Source organism: Stegostoma tigrinum, chromosome 1 (assembly GCF_030684315.1).
Source record: "Stegostoma tigrinum isolate sSteTig4 chromosome 1, sSteTig4.hap1, whole genome shotgun sequence".
NCBI classification, from domain to species: Eukaryota; Metazoa; Chordata; class Chondrichthyes; order Orectolobiformes; family Stegostomatidae; genus Stegostoma; species Stegostoma tigrinum.
In genome coordinates, this window is record NC_081354.1 from 180986132 (window position 1) to 181005122 (window position 18991).

The following is an 18991-nucleotide window of genomic DNA, read 5'->3' on the forward strand; positions in this document are numbered from 1 at the left end:
AGACTTTGTCCTTGTGATAACAAAATGTGGAGATGGATGAACACAGCAAGCCAAGCAGGATCTCAGGAGCACAAAAGCTGACATTTCACGTCAGCTTTTGTGCTCCTGAGATGCTGCTTGACCTGCTGTGTTCATCCAGCTCCACACTTGGTTATCTTGGATTCTCTAGCATCTGCAGTTCCCATTATCACTTTGTCCTTGTGGATTTGTGTATTCTTATCAATCCATGAAACAGACAGAGCAGAGGGAAGCCATTCAGTACATTGTGTCTCTCCCTGCTTCCTGAATGATTTACCCAATTAGTTCTAGACCCCTGTCTTTTCTCCATCATATTACAATTTTATACCTTTGCACGTCTATGTCAAAATATCTTTCCGGTCAATTTTATCCCTCACTCAACATTACTCACAGTCATTGCCACATTGTTATTTAGAGTCATAGAGCTGTACAATATGAAAACAGACACTTCCGTCCAACCCATCCATGTCAACCAGACACCCTGAATTAAGTTAGCCCCAATTGCCAGCATTTAGCCCATATCACTCTAAACCCTTCCTATTCATATACTTAGCAGATACCTTTTAAAAGATGTAATTGTACCCGCCTTCGTTGACCAACTGTGCGCAAATTGTCTACCTTGTTTCCCATGCGACAATATTAAGTATGCTTCAAAAACTAGAATTCATTGGCTGTAAAGCATTTGAGACACATTGTGGTTGTAAAAGGCATGACATAAATGCCAAATTTTCTTTTATTTGCAAGTTATTGTTGGGTATTCTTCCAGTCAGTGCATTCCTGATCACAGTTATTTGCTGCATAAATAATTTCCGTCATCTCTCCTCTCGTGTTTTTGCTCATAAATTCAAATTCATTTTCTCCTGTTACATGCACCCTATTTCCAGTGGAAGCAGTTTCTCCTCATTTACTTGGGCAAAACGCTTTCATGATTTTGAATATCTCTATTAAGTTAACCTTTTGACAAGAAGAGAACACTGCCAGCTACTCTAGCTTCTGGGAAAATAGGAACGGGGGTAGGCCATTCAGCCCATTCTGACATTTAAAATCACTATGGCTCATCAAACACTTTGATGTTTTAAATACACCATCTGCAGAACCAATTCTGCCATTGGCAATCTGAAATCTATCAGCCTCTTCTTTAAACATGAGCAGAGACTGAACCGTCCTCTTGGGTAAAGAATTCTAAAGATTCGCAAACTTCAGAGTTAAAAGAAAACTCCTCATCTCAATCCCAAACAGTATATAAAATTATACATTCCAGACCCCAGAACCAGGGGAAATGTACTGCATTAATGGATGGACCCACATCCAACTTCACCAAATGTTTCCTTTTGCATACAGGTAGAAGCTTTTAGATCTTGCTTTTATGTTCCTCAGTTGTATACATTTTTATAAATTTCTTGATCCTGCTTTGCTGGATTCTAGTAAAGGTAAAGTTACCGTAGTTCCACTCTGTTATTCATATAAGATAACTGGTGGTACCTTTAACCTGAAGGCCTCTACATCTCAGGCAAGGGAAGAGGCTGAGAAGGAGAGTTTTTCATGGTAACTTCAGTGAGTACGGGAATTAAACCAATGCTGTTTGTCATTGTAAATGTATCATCCACCCTATCGTCAGCATGATACTCCAGGAGCAGAAATAGATGGAATCTGTCAGGCATAGCAGCCTTCTCCTAGTATAGAAAAAAAAATTCTTAAGTTTTGGATAGAGATTTCCCCTGTGCCCAGATGTCGTGCCCAGAATAAAGAATTCTCCCCCCGAGCCACACACTCCATTTATCCATCTATAGCACAGACCCTTATACTTAGCGCCACTGAACCCCCCAGAGTGCATTAGAGGCACAATCAATCAACAGATTCAAGAAAGAAATCGAAATGAAATGTGGGTTTAAGGGCTGTGGGGAGCAGTCTGGAAAGTGAAGCTGAAATCAGGTTAGGATCAGCCAAGATAGCAAAGTGTGGGGCTGGATGAACACAGCAGGCCAAGCAGCATCCCAGGAGCACAACAGCTGACATTTTGGGCCTAGACCCTTCATCAGAAAAGGGGGATGGGGGGAGGATTCTGAAATAAATAGGGAGAGAGGGGGAGGTGGACTGAAGATGGACAGAGGAGAAGATAAGTGGAGAGGAGAGTATGGGTGGGGAGGTAGGGAGGGGATAGGTCAGTCCGGGGAGGACGGACAGCTCAAGGGGGCGGGATGAGGTTAGTAGGTAGGAAATGGAGGTGCGGCTTGAGGTGGGAGGAGGGGATAGGTGAGAGGAAGAACAGGTTAGGCAGGCGGGGACGTGCTGGGCTGGTTGACCATGGTAAGTAGTGGAGCAGGTTCAAATGGCTGAATTCTCTTGGTTTTCCTTCTGTTCAATCCTCAACCTATTGCTCAGCTTCCGATTACACTATGTGCTTTAATTTTGCTAACTAACCACGTGTCAGGGACCTTATCAAAAGACTTCTCCCGTTCCTAATTCCTATGGTCCTATGAACCCTCCCAACAAGCTCTCTTATGATTCAGCCTAGAGTTTACTGGCAATTTTGTCTTACCTGATAAACGTAACTTCAGTGGGAATGAACTGGTCTTGGCATGGAAGAAAAGTAAAGGCAGCTGTGACACAATGGTCGAGCTGTGCCTTCTTCTATGTTTTATAAGCTGTTTAATACAATTTAACAAAGCATGACAAGCGATAAAATCAATTATTTATAAACTTGGTTAGAAGTCTGTGTTTCCCCGCATTTGCTAATTAATTGTTAGAGTGGTATGACTTTTAAGATTGAAGATATGTTTGTTCTTCAGGGTAATCATATTAAACTTTATTGGATTTTCACATGCCACTGATTTAGACATTGTAAACAAAAGAAGACATGCAATTCCATCCTGCTTTTAGTAACCATCATTTGTGGGAAGGTGATGTCTGAATGATATTATGTCCGGATATTATCAGAGATTACATATATTTGATTAAATTACCAGAGGCCCAGACAATGTTCTGGGGACCCAGGCTCAAATCCTGCCATGGCAGATAGAGGAATTTGAATTCAATAAAATATCTGGAATTAATGATGACTGTGAATCCATTGTCAATTGTTGGGAAAAACCCATCTGGTTCACTAATGTCCTTTACGGAAGGAAACTGCCATCCTTACCTGATCTGGCCTACATGTGAGTCCAGGCCTACAGTAATGTTGTTGACTCTTAACTGGCCTCTGGGCAATTAGGGATGGGCAATAAATGCTGCCTGGCCAGCGACACCTTCATCCCATGAATGAATAAAAAGAAAACAGGTTTCAAGGCAATTTTCAACTTATGAAGTGTTGTTACTGTTGTCCGCTCAGTCCTCGTTGTCAGTGAGTGATAGGGGCACAGATTGCCTATCGAAAATAAAAAATCAGAATACCGCTCCTTATTTAACTGTGAAGGACCAGCTGATTGGTTTACATCTGGCCCATTGAGCCTCCTCCGCCATTCAAAAAGATCATAACTGATCTTTCGCGGATCTCAACTTCAGTCAACCACTGGATCACCACAGCCCTTAATTCCTTTACTGTTCAAAAATCTATCAATCTCTTCTTAAAAACATTCAATGAGGTTGCTTCATTGGGCAGGGAACGCGACAGATTTGCGACCCTTTGGGAGAAAAAGTTCCTCCTCAACTCAATCCTGAATCTGTTCCCTGTTATTTTGAGCTGAATCCCTCAACTTCAAGTTTCACCCACATTGGGCAAGGGGGAGAACAAAAAGATCTCAGTGAACTCATGTGAATCCACTGCTTCGGATGATGAGGGCTGAGTGTAACCCGGGTTATGTGTGAGAAGATATTCAATGGATTTAGGCTGAGAAATATGCGTTGTGATAAGAAGGAGTGGAAATGTGATCTCTATGGAAGAACTTAAAATGGTGTGCAAAAGCAGAAAGAAGTGAAGCACGCAAGTCTTTTTATTCATTCATGGCCAGCATTCACTATTCCACTCTAATGCCTGGGCAGCTTGCTGAGCCATTAGTGAACTGGGTGTGTTTTTTACAATTGACATTGATTACATGGCTGCCATCAGGGTATTTTGAAATTCCAGAATTCCTTTTTGTGTTGAACGCAAACTTTACCTTCTGCAAAGTTAGAATTTGAATCCAAGCTCCCCCACAATAATAACTAGGGCCTCTGAATCACTAGTCTAGTGGCCTTACCAATATACCTCTGGCCCACAGATGGAGGGGTGAAGTTAATCAGACTAGTAAACAGGTACAGGCAATCTTTACCTTCCTTTTTGGATTAAAAATACATTATCCTAAATCTTTATAACACCCTGATTATGCCTTAGCATCTTAATTCATTCAAAGGCATGAGCGTTGCTGGTAAGTCTACCATTTATACCGCTTGTCAAATGGACCCTGAGAATGTAATGGTGAGCTGCTTTCCTGAGCTGCTGCCAGTCATATAGAGCAGCACCCCTAGTACTGTTTGGATCGGCCTTCCAGGATTCAGGCCCAGTGACAACACTGTGGTTCAGTGGTCAGCGCTGCTGCCTTACAGTGCTGGGGACCCGGATTCAGTTCCACCCTCAGCCGCTCTGCATGGGTTTTTGCTGGGTGCTCTGATTCCCTCCTACAGCCAAAGATGTGCGAGTTAGGTGGTTTGGCATGCTAAATTGCCCATGGTGTTCAGGGGCTTGTAGATTAGGTATGGGAAATGTAGGATTACAGGAATTGGGTACGGGAATGGGTCTGAGTGGGATGCTGTTCAGCGGTTCAGTTTGGACATGTTGGACCAAATGACCTGTTCCTGCACTGTATAAATTCTGTAGACACTGAAGGAATGACATAAAGTATTCCCAAATCGGGATGGTGTGTTTGATTTAATTTATTATTGTCACATATACCAAGATGCAGTGAATAGTATTGCTTTGCGTGCTGTCCAAACAAGCCACACTTTATATATTGACATCTGGGTAATAGAAGAGAATGCAGAATATAGTGTTACAGCTACAGAGAAGGTACAGAGAAAGAGCAACTCCAATATATGAGCAGTCCGTTCAAAAGTCTGATAATAGCGGGGAAGAAGTTGTTCTTGAGTCTGTTGGTGTGTGTTTTCAAACTTTTGTATCTTCTGCCCGATGGGAGAGGATGGAGGAGAGTATAACTGGGGTGGGAGGGAGCTTTGATTGTGCTGGTTGCATTCCCCAGGCAGCAAGAAGTGTAGGCGGAGTCAATGGATGGAAGGCTGGTTTGCATGATGGACTGGGCTGTGCTCACAACTCTCTGTAATTTCTTGCGGTCTTGGGCAGAGCTCAAGTTGGCACTATGTCATGCATTTGCTACCCTGTTTCTCCAGGCTTGATGAGTTGCTCTAATGCAGCCTGTAAACGCTACACATTTGCTGCCACTGTGCACTGGTGATGAGGGAACCGATGTTGAAGGTGGTGTATGGGGTGCCAGTCAAGTGGGCAGCTTTGTCTTGGATAGCATCAAGCTTCTTGAGTGATTTTGGAGCTGTACCCATCCATACAAGTTGGAAGTATTCCATCTCATTCCTGTCATTGTAAATAGTGGACAGGCTTTGGGAGTCAGGAGCTAATTTACTCACTATCTAGAGTGGGGAAGTGGAAGCATAGGCATTGTATCTGTATAGTCAGTCCAGCTGGTTTTTTGGTCAGTGGTAACCCCAGGATGTTGATAATGTGGAATTCAGTGATGATAACACCATTGAATGCGAAAGGCTGCAGTAAGGTTCATTGTAATCGAAGATAGTAATTGCCTGGTATTGTGTGATGCCGACATGGAGATGCCTGGTGCTTTCCCTTGCTCGAATATTGTGTCAGATTCTGGGCATCACACTTGTAATGCACATGACCTTGGCAAAGGTGCAGAGTTCAGCCAGAACAATAGAAGGGCTAACAGCCTTCAGTGTTATGGAGAAGGTATGTTTGTGCTCCTCAGAGCAGAGAAGGTTAAATGGGGATCTAATGGTGTTCAAAATTCTGAATTTCTTTTATATAATGTACAAAATGGGAAACAATTTCCAGTGACAGAAAGGATGTAAACCGGAGGACACAGATTGATGGCACCTGGCAAAAGGCAATTGGGGGAGCAAGAGAAAAGAAAAGACCTTTTCCAGCTTGAGTTATTGTGATGTGGAATGCATTGCTTGAAAGCACACACAGTAGCAACTTTCAAATTAATCGAATACTCCACAAAAGGGAAGAAATTGAATGTCACGGAGAAAGAAAAGTGAAGTGTGGCTCCTTCTGTGCTGTTCACTTTGAGTCATAGAGTTCGATAACACAGAAAAAGGCCCTTCAGCCCATTAAGTCTGTGCCAGTCAAAAACAATCCTCTAACTATTCTAATTGTATTTTCCAGCACTTGGCCCATAGCCTTGTAAATATTGGCGTTGCAAGTGCACACCTAAGACCATAGGATGTGGGAATGGGGTAAGTCATTCAGCCCCACAAGACTGCTTAACCATTCAATAGGATCGTGGCTGATTTGACATTCCTCAATCCACTTTCCTGCCTTTTTCCTGTAACCCTTAGTTCCTCAATTGATCAAGAATCTATCTACCTCAGCTTTAATTACACACAAGGACTCTGCCCCTACATATCTTTTTGGCGTGGAGTTCCAAAGACTCTCAACCCTCTGGGAAAAGAAATTTCTCTGAAAGAGAATCTTTCTCAGAATCTGACACAATATTCAAGCAAGGGAAAGCACCAGGCATCTCCATGCTGGCATCACACAATTACAGGCAATTACTATCTTCGATTATAATGAAACTTACTGTGTGCCTTTCACATTCAATGGTGTTATTATTTCTCCTTGTCTCAGTATGAAATTGGCATGTCTTAATTCTGAGATGACGAACTCTGGTCCTAGAGTCTCTCATGAGGGGAAACATTCTCTCAGCATTTCCCCAGTCACTCCTCTTAAGAATCCTGTATACTTCAACAGATCATCTCTCATTCTTCTAAACTCCAGTGAGTAGAGTCCCAACCAGTTTAACCTTAGCACATAAGACAATACCTCCATGCAGGGCATCATCCTGGTGAACTTTCTTTGATTTGCCTCCAATAAAATGATACCTTTCTTGAAAAAAACAGGACTAAAACAGCTCACAGTACTCCAGATGTGGTCTCACCAGCAACTTGTACAATTGCAGCAAGACTTCCTTACTGTTATACTCCAAACCCCTTGAAAATACGGACTTTTTAAAAAATCATTCAGGACATGACAGCATCACTGCCTAGGCCAGCAGTTATTATCCAGAGGGCAGTTGAGAGTCAACCACTCAGAGACAGCAAGAGCTGCAGATTATTAGAGTCAGAGACAACACAGTGTGGAGCTGGAGGAACACAGCAGGCCAGGCAGCATCAGAGGAGCAGGAAAGTCGACGTTTTAGATTGGCACCCTTTTTTAGAAATGGGAAGGGGGAAGGGAGCTGGGCAATAAGTAGAGAGAGGAGGTGTGGGGCTGGAAGGTAGGTGGGACGGTGATAGGTGAATGCAAGTAGGGGGTGGTGGGGATTGGTCAATGGGATGGGTGGGGCAGGCAGGTGGGAGAGAAGATGGACAGGTTTTGGCAGGTCAAAGAGCACTAGCTCCATACTGTGATGCCTCTGCTAGTCATGCACATTGCTGTGGGTTTAGAGTCACACATAGTCCCAGCCAGGTAGGGAGAGGAGTTTTCTTCCCTCAAGGACATTATTGAACCAGTTGGGTTTTTCCCAACAATTGGCAATGGTCATCATTAGACTCCTATTTCCAGATTTTTGTTGAATTCAAATTACGCCATCTGCCATTCAAACCTGAAAGCAGGATGAAGAGTCCAATATTAATACCACTTGGCCATTGCCTCTCCTGGACAGTAAATATTCCATTGGCCTTCCTAATTCCCTGGTGTACCTATGTGCTAACTGTCTGTGTTTCATGTACAAGTATCCCCAAGTCCCTTCGAGGTGCATTTCTGAGACACTCCCCCAGCCTATTTCCGAGTTAACTGATCCACCATCCAGCACATGACCTCAGCCATGAGAGAGAAAAATCAAGCTCAGATTCCCAATCCTGATTGAAAACTCTGGCCTCATTCTCCCCACTCCCAATCCGCTGACAAAGTGAGAATGAGCCTCTAGTTTCTTGAGGAAATGGCATCTGCTGAACTGACCCTCCCATTGGTGCCCCTCATTCACCCGTGGCCATACCACTGGGGTCTTAGCAGGGTTAGCCCAGGTGCTAAACACTCTCAGGAAGAAGCTGAACAGTGTTAGAGTCCCGGGATTCCGCCCTGGAATTTTGATCCCGTACTTCACCTGGTAATATCCAGCATCACATGATCGAGTCAACATTCTTCAAGTGACCACAGGAGACTGGCCTGAATGAGAGGCTTCTAAGTGCAAGGTAGGCCCTGCCATTAAGGAAAGAAAAGCAGCCCAAGATACATCAGAGGTGCACTGACAGCCAAAAGCAAATGCCAAGCAAATATTGAGACAGGTGACTGAAATGTAGACAAAGATGCAGGGTTCCTTCACTGGGTCCTCAGAATAAGGCTGACCCTATGATATGGGAAACCATGCAGTGTAAAGATTTATAATGTGGGGAGTCTACTTCTTGCTGTCCAGGAGATTCTCCTGCTTCCACTGCCTGCCACAGGCATTTCAGAATGAATTACGGATGGAAAATCAACTTAATTGTTCACATTATGGAATTCGCTCCCCTTCCATCGCCAAAAGGACCTGAGGTGATGCTGAATCCAGACCTCCTGACTTGGAGGCAGGAGTACAGTCCCCAGCATCATTCTGACCACTTGGGATTTAAGAAGTATTTTAAAGGAGAATAAAAACATGAGTAGGCAGGGGTTTTTTCAGGGGGAAGGGTGTGGGAGAATTTTCCTGAGCTTCGTTCCTACAGAGCTGAAGTAAGAGCACCCAATGCTGTGGGCAGTGAAGTTCAGTGAAGCATAATCGACTGGAGTTGGAGAAACACAGAGATGACAGAGAGCTGGAGGATGAGGATGAACAAGGTAGAGGGAAGATGAGCCCCTCAAATGAGGAGCACCAAAAATAACAAAAATAAGATCTAGTTTGTTTTAAAAAAAGAAATGCCTGGCTATCTGCAGCTGTGGCTGGCTGAGCAATGTAAGAAGAAATGAAAGGCAGGGCAGAAGGGGTGGCATGGTGGCTCAATGGTTAACACTGGAGCCTCACGGCACCAGTGACTCAGGTTCAATTCCACCCTGGAAAACTGTGTGGAGTTTGCACATTCTCCTCATGTCTGCATGAGTTCTCTGGTTTCCTCCTGCAGCCCAAAGATGTGTAGGTTAGTTGGAATTGGCCGAGCTCTTGTCGCAAAGAATATGAAAGCTAGGTGGATGAGTCATGGGAAATGCAGGCTTACAGTGACAGAATAGGAGTGTGGGTCTGGGCGGGATGCTGTTCAGAGGGGTGGTGTGGACTTGTGGTCAAGTGGCCTGCTTCCACACTGTAGGGATTTTATGATTGTATGAACAGAGGAGCCCTCCAGTGAAGCTCTATCACAATATCAAGCTGTGGACTGAAAACCAAGCCATGTTATCACAATGTGAGCCAAGTTGGAAACAACCAGGCTCTCATTGCCAGCTCTGAAGTACATTTCAGTTGAACATTCAAGGATGTAAGGACACACAAGATTTCCTTAATTTTCTGCGAAACACCTGCTGAGCTTGTAGCATTTATTATCAGGTTCACTTATTTTATCTGAAACATTTAGATTTTTTTTGTTCGTTATAATTATTGACTGAAACTTATGCATCGTCTTTGAATATCCAGGCCGTCTTGAGAGCTGTAGTATCAAGTAGCTCATGGTTAGGACCACAACAATTTCCAGTTTGTTTAAATAGTTTGGATGAAGGGACTGAAACTATGTTGCCAAGAACACTGATGATACCAAGATAAGTCAGAAAGTAAGTTGTGAAGAGGACAAAAGAGGCATGCAAAGATATCTTAGTGGTGTGACCACTGGGCTTGTGATTTAACAGCCAAAACTAACGTACTCTCTTCACAGGACCCGAACCATAGCAGATGGTGAAATTTTGAGTTTGTTTGTGTTTTTCTAATAAGGCAGGTTTTCTGACAACCATTTAACCAATGTTAATTGTTGTAAAATCCTACTCTTTCATGAATGTCCATCAGGGAAGGAAATCTGCCATTCTTAGCTGGTCTGGCCCACATGCCACTCCAGACCCACAGCGATGTGTTTGATTCCTAACTGCCTTAGGAATGAGCAATAAACATTGGCCTTGCCGGTGATGCCCCATCTCCATGAACAAATTAAATAAATCTGGCCATTGGGATATTTTATGGGAAATGTGAAACTGTCTCTTTTGGCAGAAAGAATAAAAGATAGAAGCATTTTATCCAACCGGTGAAAGTACAGAGCTCTGTAATGCAGAGGAATTTGGCTGTCCTCGGTGTCACAGAAAGTATGCAGATACAGCAAGTAATCAGAAAAGCTTGTAGCATGTTGTCATTTATTGTGAGGGGAATTGAAAGTTAAGAAACTTATGTTTCAGTTTTACAGAGCGCTGGTGAGACTTTGTCTGGAATACTGCACGCAGTATTGGTTACCTTATTTAGAGAAGTTTGAAAATACACGAGACACAGGTTTACTAGACTAATATCGGGAATGAGACAAAAAAAAACTGCAGTTACTGGAATCTAAGGTAGACAAACAGGAGGCTGGAAGAACACAGCAAGCCAGGACTGAAGAAGGGTAATACCTGAAACATTGACTTCTCCTTTCCTCTCGGTGCTGTTTGACTTGCTGTGTAATGTCAGGAATAAGTTAGATATCTTCGTGGGGTGGTTGCCGCAGATTGGAAAACAGCCAATGTGATACCACTGTTTAAAAAAGGAAGTAGACAAAAAACAGTAACTATAGGCCAGTTAGATTAACTTCGGTCATGGGGAAAATGCTTGAATTTATCATTAAGGAAGAAATAGCAAGACATCCAGATATAAATTGTCACATTGGGAACACGCAACATGGGTTCATGAAGGGTAGGTCATGTTTAAACAATTTAGTGGAATTCTTTGAGGATATTACTTGCATGGTAGACAATGTGGATCCTGTGGATGTGGTGTACCTGGATTTCCAGAAGGCATTTGACAAGGTGCCACACCAAAGGCTGCTACATAAGATAAAGTTGCACAGTGTTACAGGTAATGCATTGGCATGGATAGAGGATTGGTTGACCAATCGAAAACAAAGAGTAGGGGTAAGTGGGTGTTTTTCTGGTTGGCAGTCAGTGGCTAGTGGTGTGCCTCAGGGATCAGTGTTGGGACTGCAATTGTTTACAATTCACATAGATGATTAGGAGTTGGGGGCTAAGTGTGGTGTATCAAAATTTGCAGATGACACAGAGCAAAGTGTGCAGAAGACACTGAAAGTTTGCAGAGGAATATAGATAGTCTAAGTGAGTGGGCAAAGGTCTGGCCATTGGAGTACAATGGCAATAAGTGTGAGGTCATCCATTTTGGTAGGAATAACAGCAAAATGGATTATTTTTTAAATGGTAAAAAATTGCAGCACGCTGCTGTGCAGAGGGACTTGGGTGTCCTTGTGCATGAATCGCTAGAAGTAGGATTGCAGGTGCAGCAGGTAATTAAAAAGGCAAATGGGATTTTGTCTGCTGTTGCTAGAGGGATGGAGTTTAAAAACAGGGAGGTTATGCTGCAGCTGTATAGGGTCCTGCTGAGGCCACACCTGGAGTATTGTGTGCAGTTTTGGTCTCCTTACTTGAGAAGAGACATACTAGCACTGGAGGAGGTGCAGAGGAGATTGACTCAGTTAATTCCAGAGTTGAGAGGGTTGGATTATGAGGAGAGCCTGAGTAGGCTGCGATAATACTCATTTGAATTTAGGAGAATGAGGGTAGATCTTATAGAAACATATAAGAATATGAAGGGAATAGATAAGGTGGAGGCAGGGAGGTTGTTTCCACTAGCAGGTGAAACTAGGACTAGAGGGCATCGCCTCAAAATAAAGGGAAGCAGACGTAGGACTGAGGTCAGGAGGAACCTCTTTGCCCAAAGGGTTGTGAATCTGTGGAATTTCCTGCCCAGTGAAGCAGTTGAAGCTACTTTGCTGAATGTGTTTAAGGCAAGGCTAGATAAATCTTTGAACAGTAAAGGAATTAAGGGTTATGGTGAATGGGCGGGTAAGTGAAGCTGAGTTTCAAAAAGATCAACCACGAGCTTATTAAAGGGCGGGGCGGGCTCGAGGGGCCAGATGGCCTACTCTTGCTCCTAGTTCTTATGTTCTTATGAGGAAAGGTTGAAGGCCTGATTCCATTGATGTTTAGAAGACGAAGTGGCAACTTGATTAAAACAAATAATATCCAGCATCAGCACTTCTTACTATCCCTAAGATCCTGTGAGGTTGTGACAGGGTGAATGTGGAAAGGATATGTCCTCTTTGGGAGAATCTGGAACTAGGTGTCACTGTTTAAAAGCAAGGGAACACTAAGAAAAGACAGAGGAGGAGAAGTTTTAACTCTTAAAGAGTTGTGAGTCTTCTGAACAATTCCTTAAAGGCAACAGAAACAGTATTTCAGTAATATTTCAGGGCTGACATAATTCAATGTTGATAAGTAAGGGGGCGACGGTAATCAGGAGTAGGCAGGATTGTAAATCATCAGATTAGGTGTGATCTGACTGAATGTTGGAGCAGGTGTGAGAGAACGCGTGGCCCAACTCTGCTGTTTTGCTGTAATAGTTCTGTAATTTGATCTCCAAGTCACACACCACCCTGACTTGGTAGTATATTACTATTCCAGGGTCAAAATCTTGAAACTGCCTTGCTGTACCGTATTGTGCATACTCCCACACCACAAGCTCTGCAGTTGCACAAGATGTCTTAGCACCACTTTCTCAAGGAAAATAATAGATTGGCCTCAAATGCTCCTATAGCCAGTAATGACCATATTCCATGAAATAATTATGGTATGTAACTAATTGAGCTTAGCTGAAAGATAATTGTCTCCCCTTATTCAACCACTACTATCTTCATGGTGATGGTAATGACGCAGTGAAGAGAGACTTCCATAGCTTTTGGGAGGTAGTGGTTTTAATCCTTAACATTCCTCAGCATCTCCTGTTTAATGAAGTTTATAAAATAATGAGGGGTATAGATAAAGTTAATGGTAGTCATCCTTTCTCTAGGATGGGGGATTTCAAGACAAGGGCACACATTTTTAAGATGAGATGAAAAAGGCTTAAAAAAGATATGAAGGGCAATGTTTTTACACAGAGGGTGGTTCACCAGTTGGAATGAACTTCCTGAGGAAGTAATGGAGCTTAGAAGACAATTGGATAAGTACATGAATCAGAAAGGTTTGGAGCAATATGAGCCAGGAGCAGGCAGGTGGCTTTCGTTTAATTTGGGTTTTGGACTTGGCATGGACTGGTTGGACTGAAGAGCCTGTTTTTGTGCTGTATGACTCTGTGACAAGACATTCAGTGAAAAGCAACGTCAAAAACCTTGTTGATTTTCATGGTCAAGCAATATGGACGAATTGTTTGGGTTAATATACGCAGTGTTTATTATCTATTTCACTCAGCACTGTAGAGTCTTTAGACCCAAGCCATTCAAGAGCAGGAAGCACTCCTTCTACCCAAATGGAGAGTAAAAGTCAGAAGCACATCTCTACCCCTGCTAAAACAAAATGAGGACATGGACAAATTCAAATGGAGAAGTGTAGAGTAATGTTGAGTCGGGCTATCAAAGGTTATGGGTTAAAGACACAGAAGGAGATTCCAAACCTTTGTGGGGAGAATATTTAAAGAGGATGGAGAGAAACTGTTCCCACTGGTGTAAGGATGGAAAACTGGAGACCATTAGTTTGAGGTGACTGGTAAAAGAACCCAGGGCAACAGGAGGATAACTTACACAAGGTGAGTTTCAGGTCGGTAATGCACTTCCAAAGGTGGGGGTGGAGGCAAATTTCAAACCTTAATTCATGAAGGATTTGAGTAAGCAACTGAAGGGGACACCTTTACAAGACTAAGGAGTACAGGTAAGGGAGTGGAAATCACTCAATTGCTTTTGCACAGAGCTCACACAGACACGGCTGGCCAAATGGCCATCAGCAGTGCTGTAACCATTCTGTGATTCTGTGGATTGGAGTGGAGATCTAGATCTACTACAATTTAGTTGAGTGACTAATGGGCTGAATGGCCTTCTCTTAATGTTACTGCATTATTCCTGTCAAAGGGGGTGGACAGGGAGAACTTGGCAAGCAAAGCCCCTTAAACAGAAGAAATTGCATTGACATGCTGCAAAGTAGCACAGATGGATCATTTCAATGTGTCACACTAATTATTTGCTGCTTGCTGTGAACAGATGTGGGAAGAAGCCATTCATCTCTGCAAGGAGCTGGCAGAACAGTACGAGATGGAGATCTTTGATTATGAACTACTGAGTGAGACCCTGGTGAGTAAATGCGAGCTTTCATTGATTATGATAAGCTAATGATGATTGATGATGGCCATTTCCCATGAAGAGATTGGTCTTTAACGCTCTGCTGCCTTTTGTCTAATCCATGAGGGAATAACTGATAGGGCAGTGACTGATGACAAGCCTTGGAAGAAGTGGAAAGGTTAATGGTGGAAGTCATTAGGCTGTGAGGCTTTTCCTCAAGAGCAGCTCAATGTTGCCTCAATATTAATCACATTATCACTCTCGCGTGTGCTTTGGTCAGGGAGTTTCTTGTAGTGGGGCACAGGTTTATTCTGCTCATTGTAGCTGAGGCAATTTTTCTTTTATCCCAACCCGCAGTCATTTCATTTCTAGTAGTAGGCAAATTGTTGTACAGCACCTGCCTGCACAAGATAAGACATTGCATGGTGTACTTAGCTTAGCCCGAAAAAGCAAAGGAATAGCAAGATCGGGACTCAAGAGCTGAGCGGGCCATTTGGCCCTTAAAGCCAGTCATTCAATAAAGCCATGACCGATCATGGAATTCCACTTTCTTGTCTGCACCCTATAACTCTTATCTCCCTCATCAATCAACAATCTTTATAACTCAGCCTTGATTAAATTCAGTGACACAGCAACCACTGTAAGGGAATTCCATAAGCTAACAGACCTCTGAGCGATTTTTTAAAAAAATCATTCATTGGGTGTGGGTGTCACTGGCTGTGCCAGCATTTATTACCAACTGTAATTGCCCATAGGGTTAAGAGTCAACCACGTTGCTGTGGGTCTGGAGTCACATGTCAGTCAGACCAGGTGAGGATGGCAGATTGCCTTTCCTGAAGGACGTCAGTGAACCAGATGAGTGTCAAATGGGGACTACTTGCACATTGGGGTTTGGCCACTTTTGGGATACTGCATACGATTCTGGTCTCCCTGCTATAAGAATGTTATGAAACTTGAAAGGGTTCAGAAAAGATTTACAAGAATGTTGCCAGGGTCAGAGGGCTTGAGCTGGAGGAAGAGGCTGAATAGGATGGGGCTATTTTCCCTGGACTGCCAGAGGCTGAGGGGTGACTTTATAGAGGTTTACAAAATCATGAGGGGCATGGATAGGGTGAATGGCTGAAGTCTTTTTCCAAGGGTTAGGGAGTCCACAATTAGAGGGCATAGGTTTAAAGTGAGAGAGGAAAGATGTAAAAGGGACCTAAGGGGCAGTTTTTTCACACAGAGGGTCGTGTGTGTTTGCAACGAGATTCCAGCAATATGGTGGAGGTTGGTACAATTACAACATTTAAAAGGCATCTGGATGGGTACATGAATAGGAAGGGTTTAGTTGCTTATAGGCCCAATGCTGGAAAATAGGATTAGATCAGCTTAGGATATCTGATAGGGACAGACAAGTTGAACTGAAGGGTCTGTTTCCATGCTGTATAGGTCTGACTCCATATAGTCCCCTGGATCTGGTCTCCTCCATGCTCAAACATTGTGAACTTAGCGCCAATTGGAGCACATACTGAGAGCGACACTTTAAGATGGACATTAAAGGCCCTGAATATGGCCCAGCTTAAAGTTACCAGGATGTTTTCAGGGATGCGGAGAGATTATGAAACTAGGATTAACAGCTGAGGCAACTTGACAGGAGTCCTCATTAAGGTATTCAAAATTGTGAGGGGTTTTGCCAAGAGCAAGAAGGGAGAAAATTGAAATATTGGAATAGTGGTAATCCTCCAAGTCTGCTCCACCATTTAACAGAATACATGACTGTTCCATGACTCTTTAGACCCAAGGTATGTACACCTTTCCTGAAGGCCTCCATTGTATTAGCCTCAATAGTTTCCTGTGGTAGAGAATTCTACAGGCTCACCATGCTCTTAGTGAAAATACCTATTCACACTTCTGTTGAAATGACCTATCCCTCACCCTCAGGTTGTGACCCCCTTGGCCCTGAACTCCGCATGAATCAGGAACACACTTCCTGCATTACCCTGTCTAAATTTATTAGAATGCTATAAATTTCTATCAGACATTCTTAATTTTTTCTGAATATAGTCCTAAGTAATCCGGCCTCTCCCCATATATCAGTCTGGCAGACACAGAAATCTGTCTGGTAAACCATTTTTACACTTCCTCAATAGCCAAAATGTCCTTCCTCAGATGCTGCACAAGAGAAAATTGTTTCTTATGAGTTGCTAACCAGAGATTTCAGATTTGAATTAACTATAAGTTTAAAATATAAAGTCTAAAAGGGTCAAGAAATAAGATTTGACAGGTTCTGAGAAGGAATTGGATATGTACTTGAAAAGGATTTATTTTCAGAGTTATGGTGAGCAATCTAGGGAGTAGGATTAAATCTGATAGCTCAAAAAGACAGCACAGATGTTATGGCCCAAGTGGCCTTTACCAATTCTGTGTTTCATTGTTCAACGATAATAAATTGTCATGCCTCATTTCCAGGCCTAAACCATTAAACACATGGAGAATGTTTACCTTGGAGAAAGTCATTGCCTTCACCTTCTGTCACATCCTTACAATTTACAATGAACAGGACAAAGTATACATATCTCGCCCAGGATGTTTGATCATCAGCTGCCAGACTGAATGAGATCAGTGAACTTACATGAGGGACAGAGATAGCTTGTGACCATTATCCACTTGCCTAGTGTTGGGTATCCAGCCCTTGGACCACACACGCCTTTTGGTCTCTAATTCTTAGGTGCTCAAAAGCACTGGCAAATTGATCCTATTTGTAAGGCTTGAGTCCCTCATTCACTGGATCATCCTACTCTAAATTCATCCGGGAAAAGATGACAAGAATGTAAGAAACAGGATGTATGGTCCCTCAAGCAATTCAATTAAATTGTGCCTGAACGTTTGTCTCACATGTGTACCCTGTTCTCTGTTGGCTGAATGGCTAGTTAGCAATGCAGAGTGATGCTCACAGGGTGCATTTGGCTCCCTGTTACTGGCTGAGGTCCCCATGATGGCCCTCTTTTCTCAGCCTCCCTCATCTTGCCTGAATTGTGGAAAACCTCAGGTTAAACTCCCAACCAGCTGTCCAGCTCTCCAATGAGCAAGCAGCCTACAGTCCTCTCCTACTGTCGCAGCTTTCCCTTAGGAAAAGTGGCAATTCAATGATCACTGGACTAGTAATCCAGTAGCCCAGGCTAATGTTCTGGGGATGTCATTCAAATCTCATCATGGTGGATAATAAAATTTGAATTTGATGAATAAACCTTCAGCCTAATGATGACTCTGTAGCTTTTGTTGAAAGAAAATCCATCTGGTTCACAACAGTCCTTAGGAAAGGAAATTTACCATCCTTACCTTACCTGATTTACATGCAGCTCCAGGTCCACAGCAATGTGATTGACTCTGAAGTGTGCTTTGGGCGATGAATACTGGCCAAGCCAGTGATGCATGTATCCAACAAATGATATTTTTTAAAAGTTAATTGATTCATTTAATGCCCTAAAATCTATCAGTTTCTGCCTTGAGTATACATTATAGATTCAAACAAATGTTACTCTTGTGAAGAGTTGGCCTCAAATCTGTAGATTTTTGGCTGAAGCACCGTTATTTTTCTTGCACTGGGTGCAAGTTTTGTCAGAGTTTTTTTTTAAGGATTGCTGTTTCCTCAAAAGTCAGAAATGTCGGTGTGTAGCCCGAGATAGCCGCTCCCTGTTGAATTCAGAACCACGGCCAGCAACCAGTGTTAACATCATTCTTGGTGGCTCCAGTAATCCAGCAAATATGCTCTGAATTTTAGTTTTCTAGTCTCAAAATTCGACTATTTGATGAGCGTATAAGATACTCAGTAGGGCTCTTGAGGCACAGTGGTACTATCCCTACCTGTGAGCCAGGAAGCCTAGGTTTAAGTCCCATCTGCTGCAGAGGTGTGTCATAACATGTCTGCCACATGTGTTTGTACTCAATGACTGAGTATTCACAGCCCTGAGAGGTACATAATCCTCAAGATTCACAATTCTCTGAATGAACATTTTTTATCTCTCTCTGAGTCCTAAATGATTGTCTCCTTCTCCTGAGACTGTTTCTCTATTGTTGACTTTCCAGACAGGAAGGGAAAGCTCCTCAGCCGTCACCACTCTAAGCATTTAAGCATATTTCAATTAGTTATTACCTCTTCCCTTAATCTGTGAGGGAAAATGGTGCTTTGGTTTAAAGCCTGGTCTGAAGGAGAATGCCTCTTGACAATATGGTACGCGTTCAACACTGCACTGGAAGAATCCATTGAAATGTTGCACTTACGTTGACTGAAACCATGCCTTAGGCGAGAGTAAAGACTAAAAGAACTGCAGATGCTGTAAATCAGGGCCAAGAACAGAAGCTACTGGAAAAGCTCAGCAGGTCTGGCAGCATCTGTGGAGGAGAAAACAGAGGTAACGTTTCGGGTCCGGTGACCCTTCCTCAGAACAGATGAGAGTATTGTCCCCTGAACTATCAGGAAATGTGCCCCAAGTCCACATAAGAAGGTTTTAAAAATGCTGTGTATTAAGAGTTTAATGTACTTGTCTCAGAGATAAGGAGA

General features: G+C 43.0%; 1 protein-coding gene across 3 annotated transcripts in view; it reads left to right on the forward strand.

Moving 5' to 3' along the window:
• The window catches only part of LOC125454992 (dedicator of cytokinesis protein 2-like), a 1138509-nt gene that overhangs the window by 1036692 nt on the left and 82826 nt on the right, over nucleotides 1-18991 (forward strand). For all 3 annotated transcript variants that reach the window (XM_059650434.1, XM_059650430.1, XM_059650433.1), the window contains one exon: nucleotides 14371-14460. In XM_059650434.1, coding sequence (XP_059506417.1) covers nucleotides 14371-14460 — 90 coding nt within the window. The remainder of the gene's footprint in view (nucleotides 1-14370; nucleotides 14461-18991) is intronic.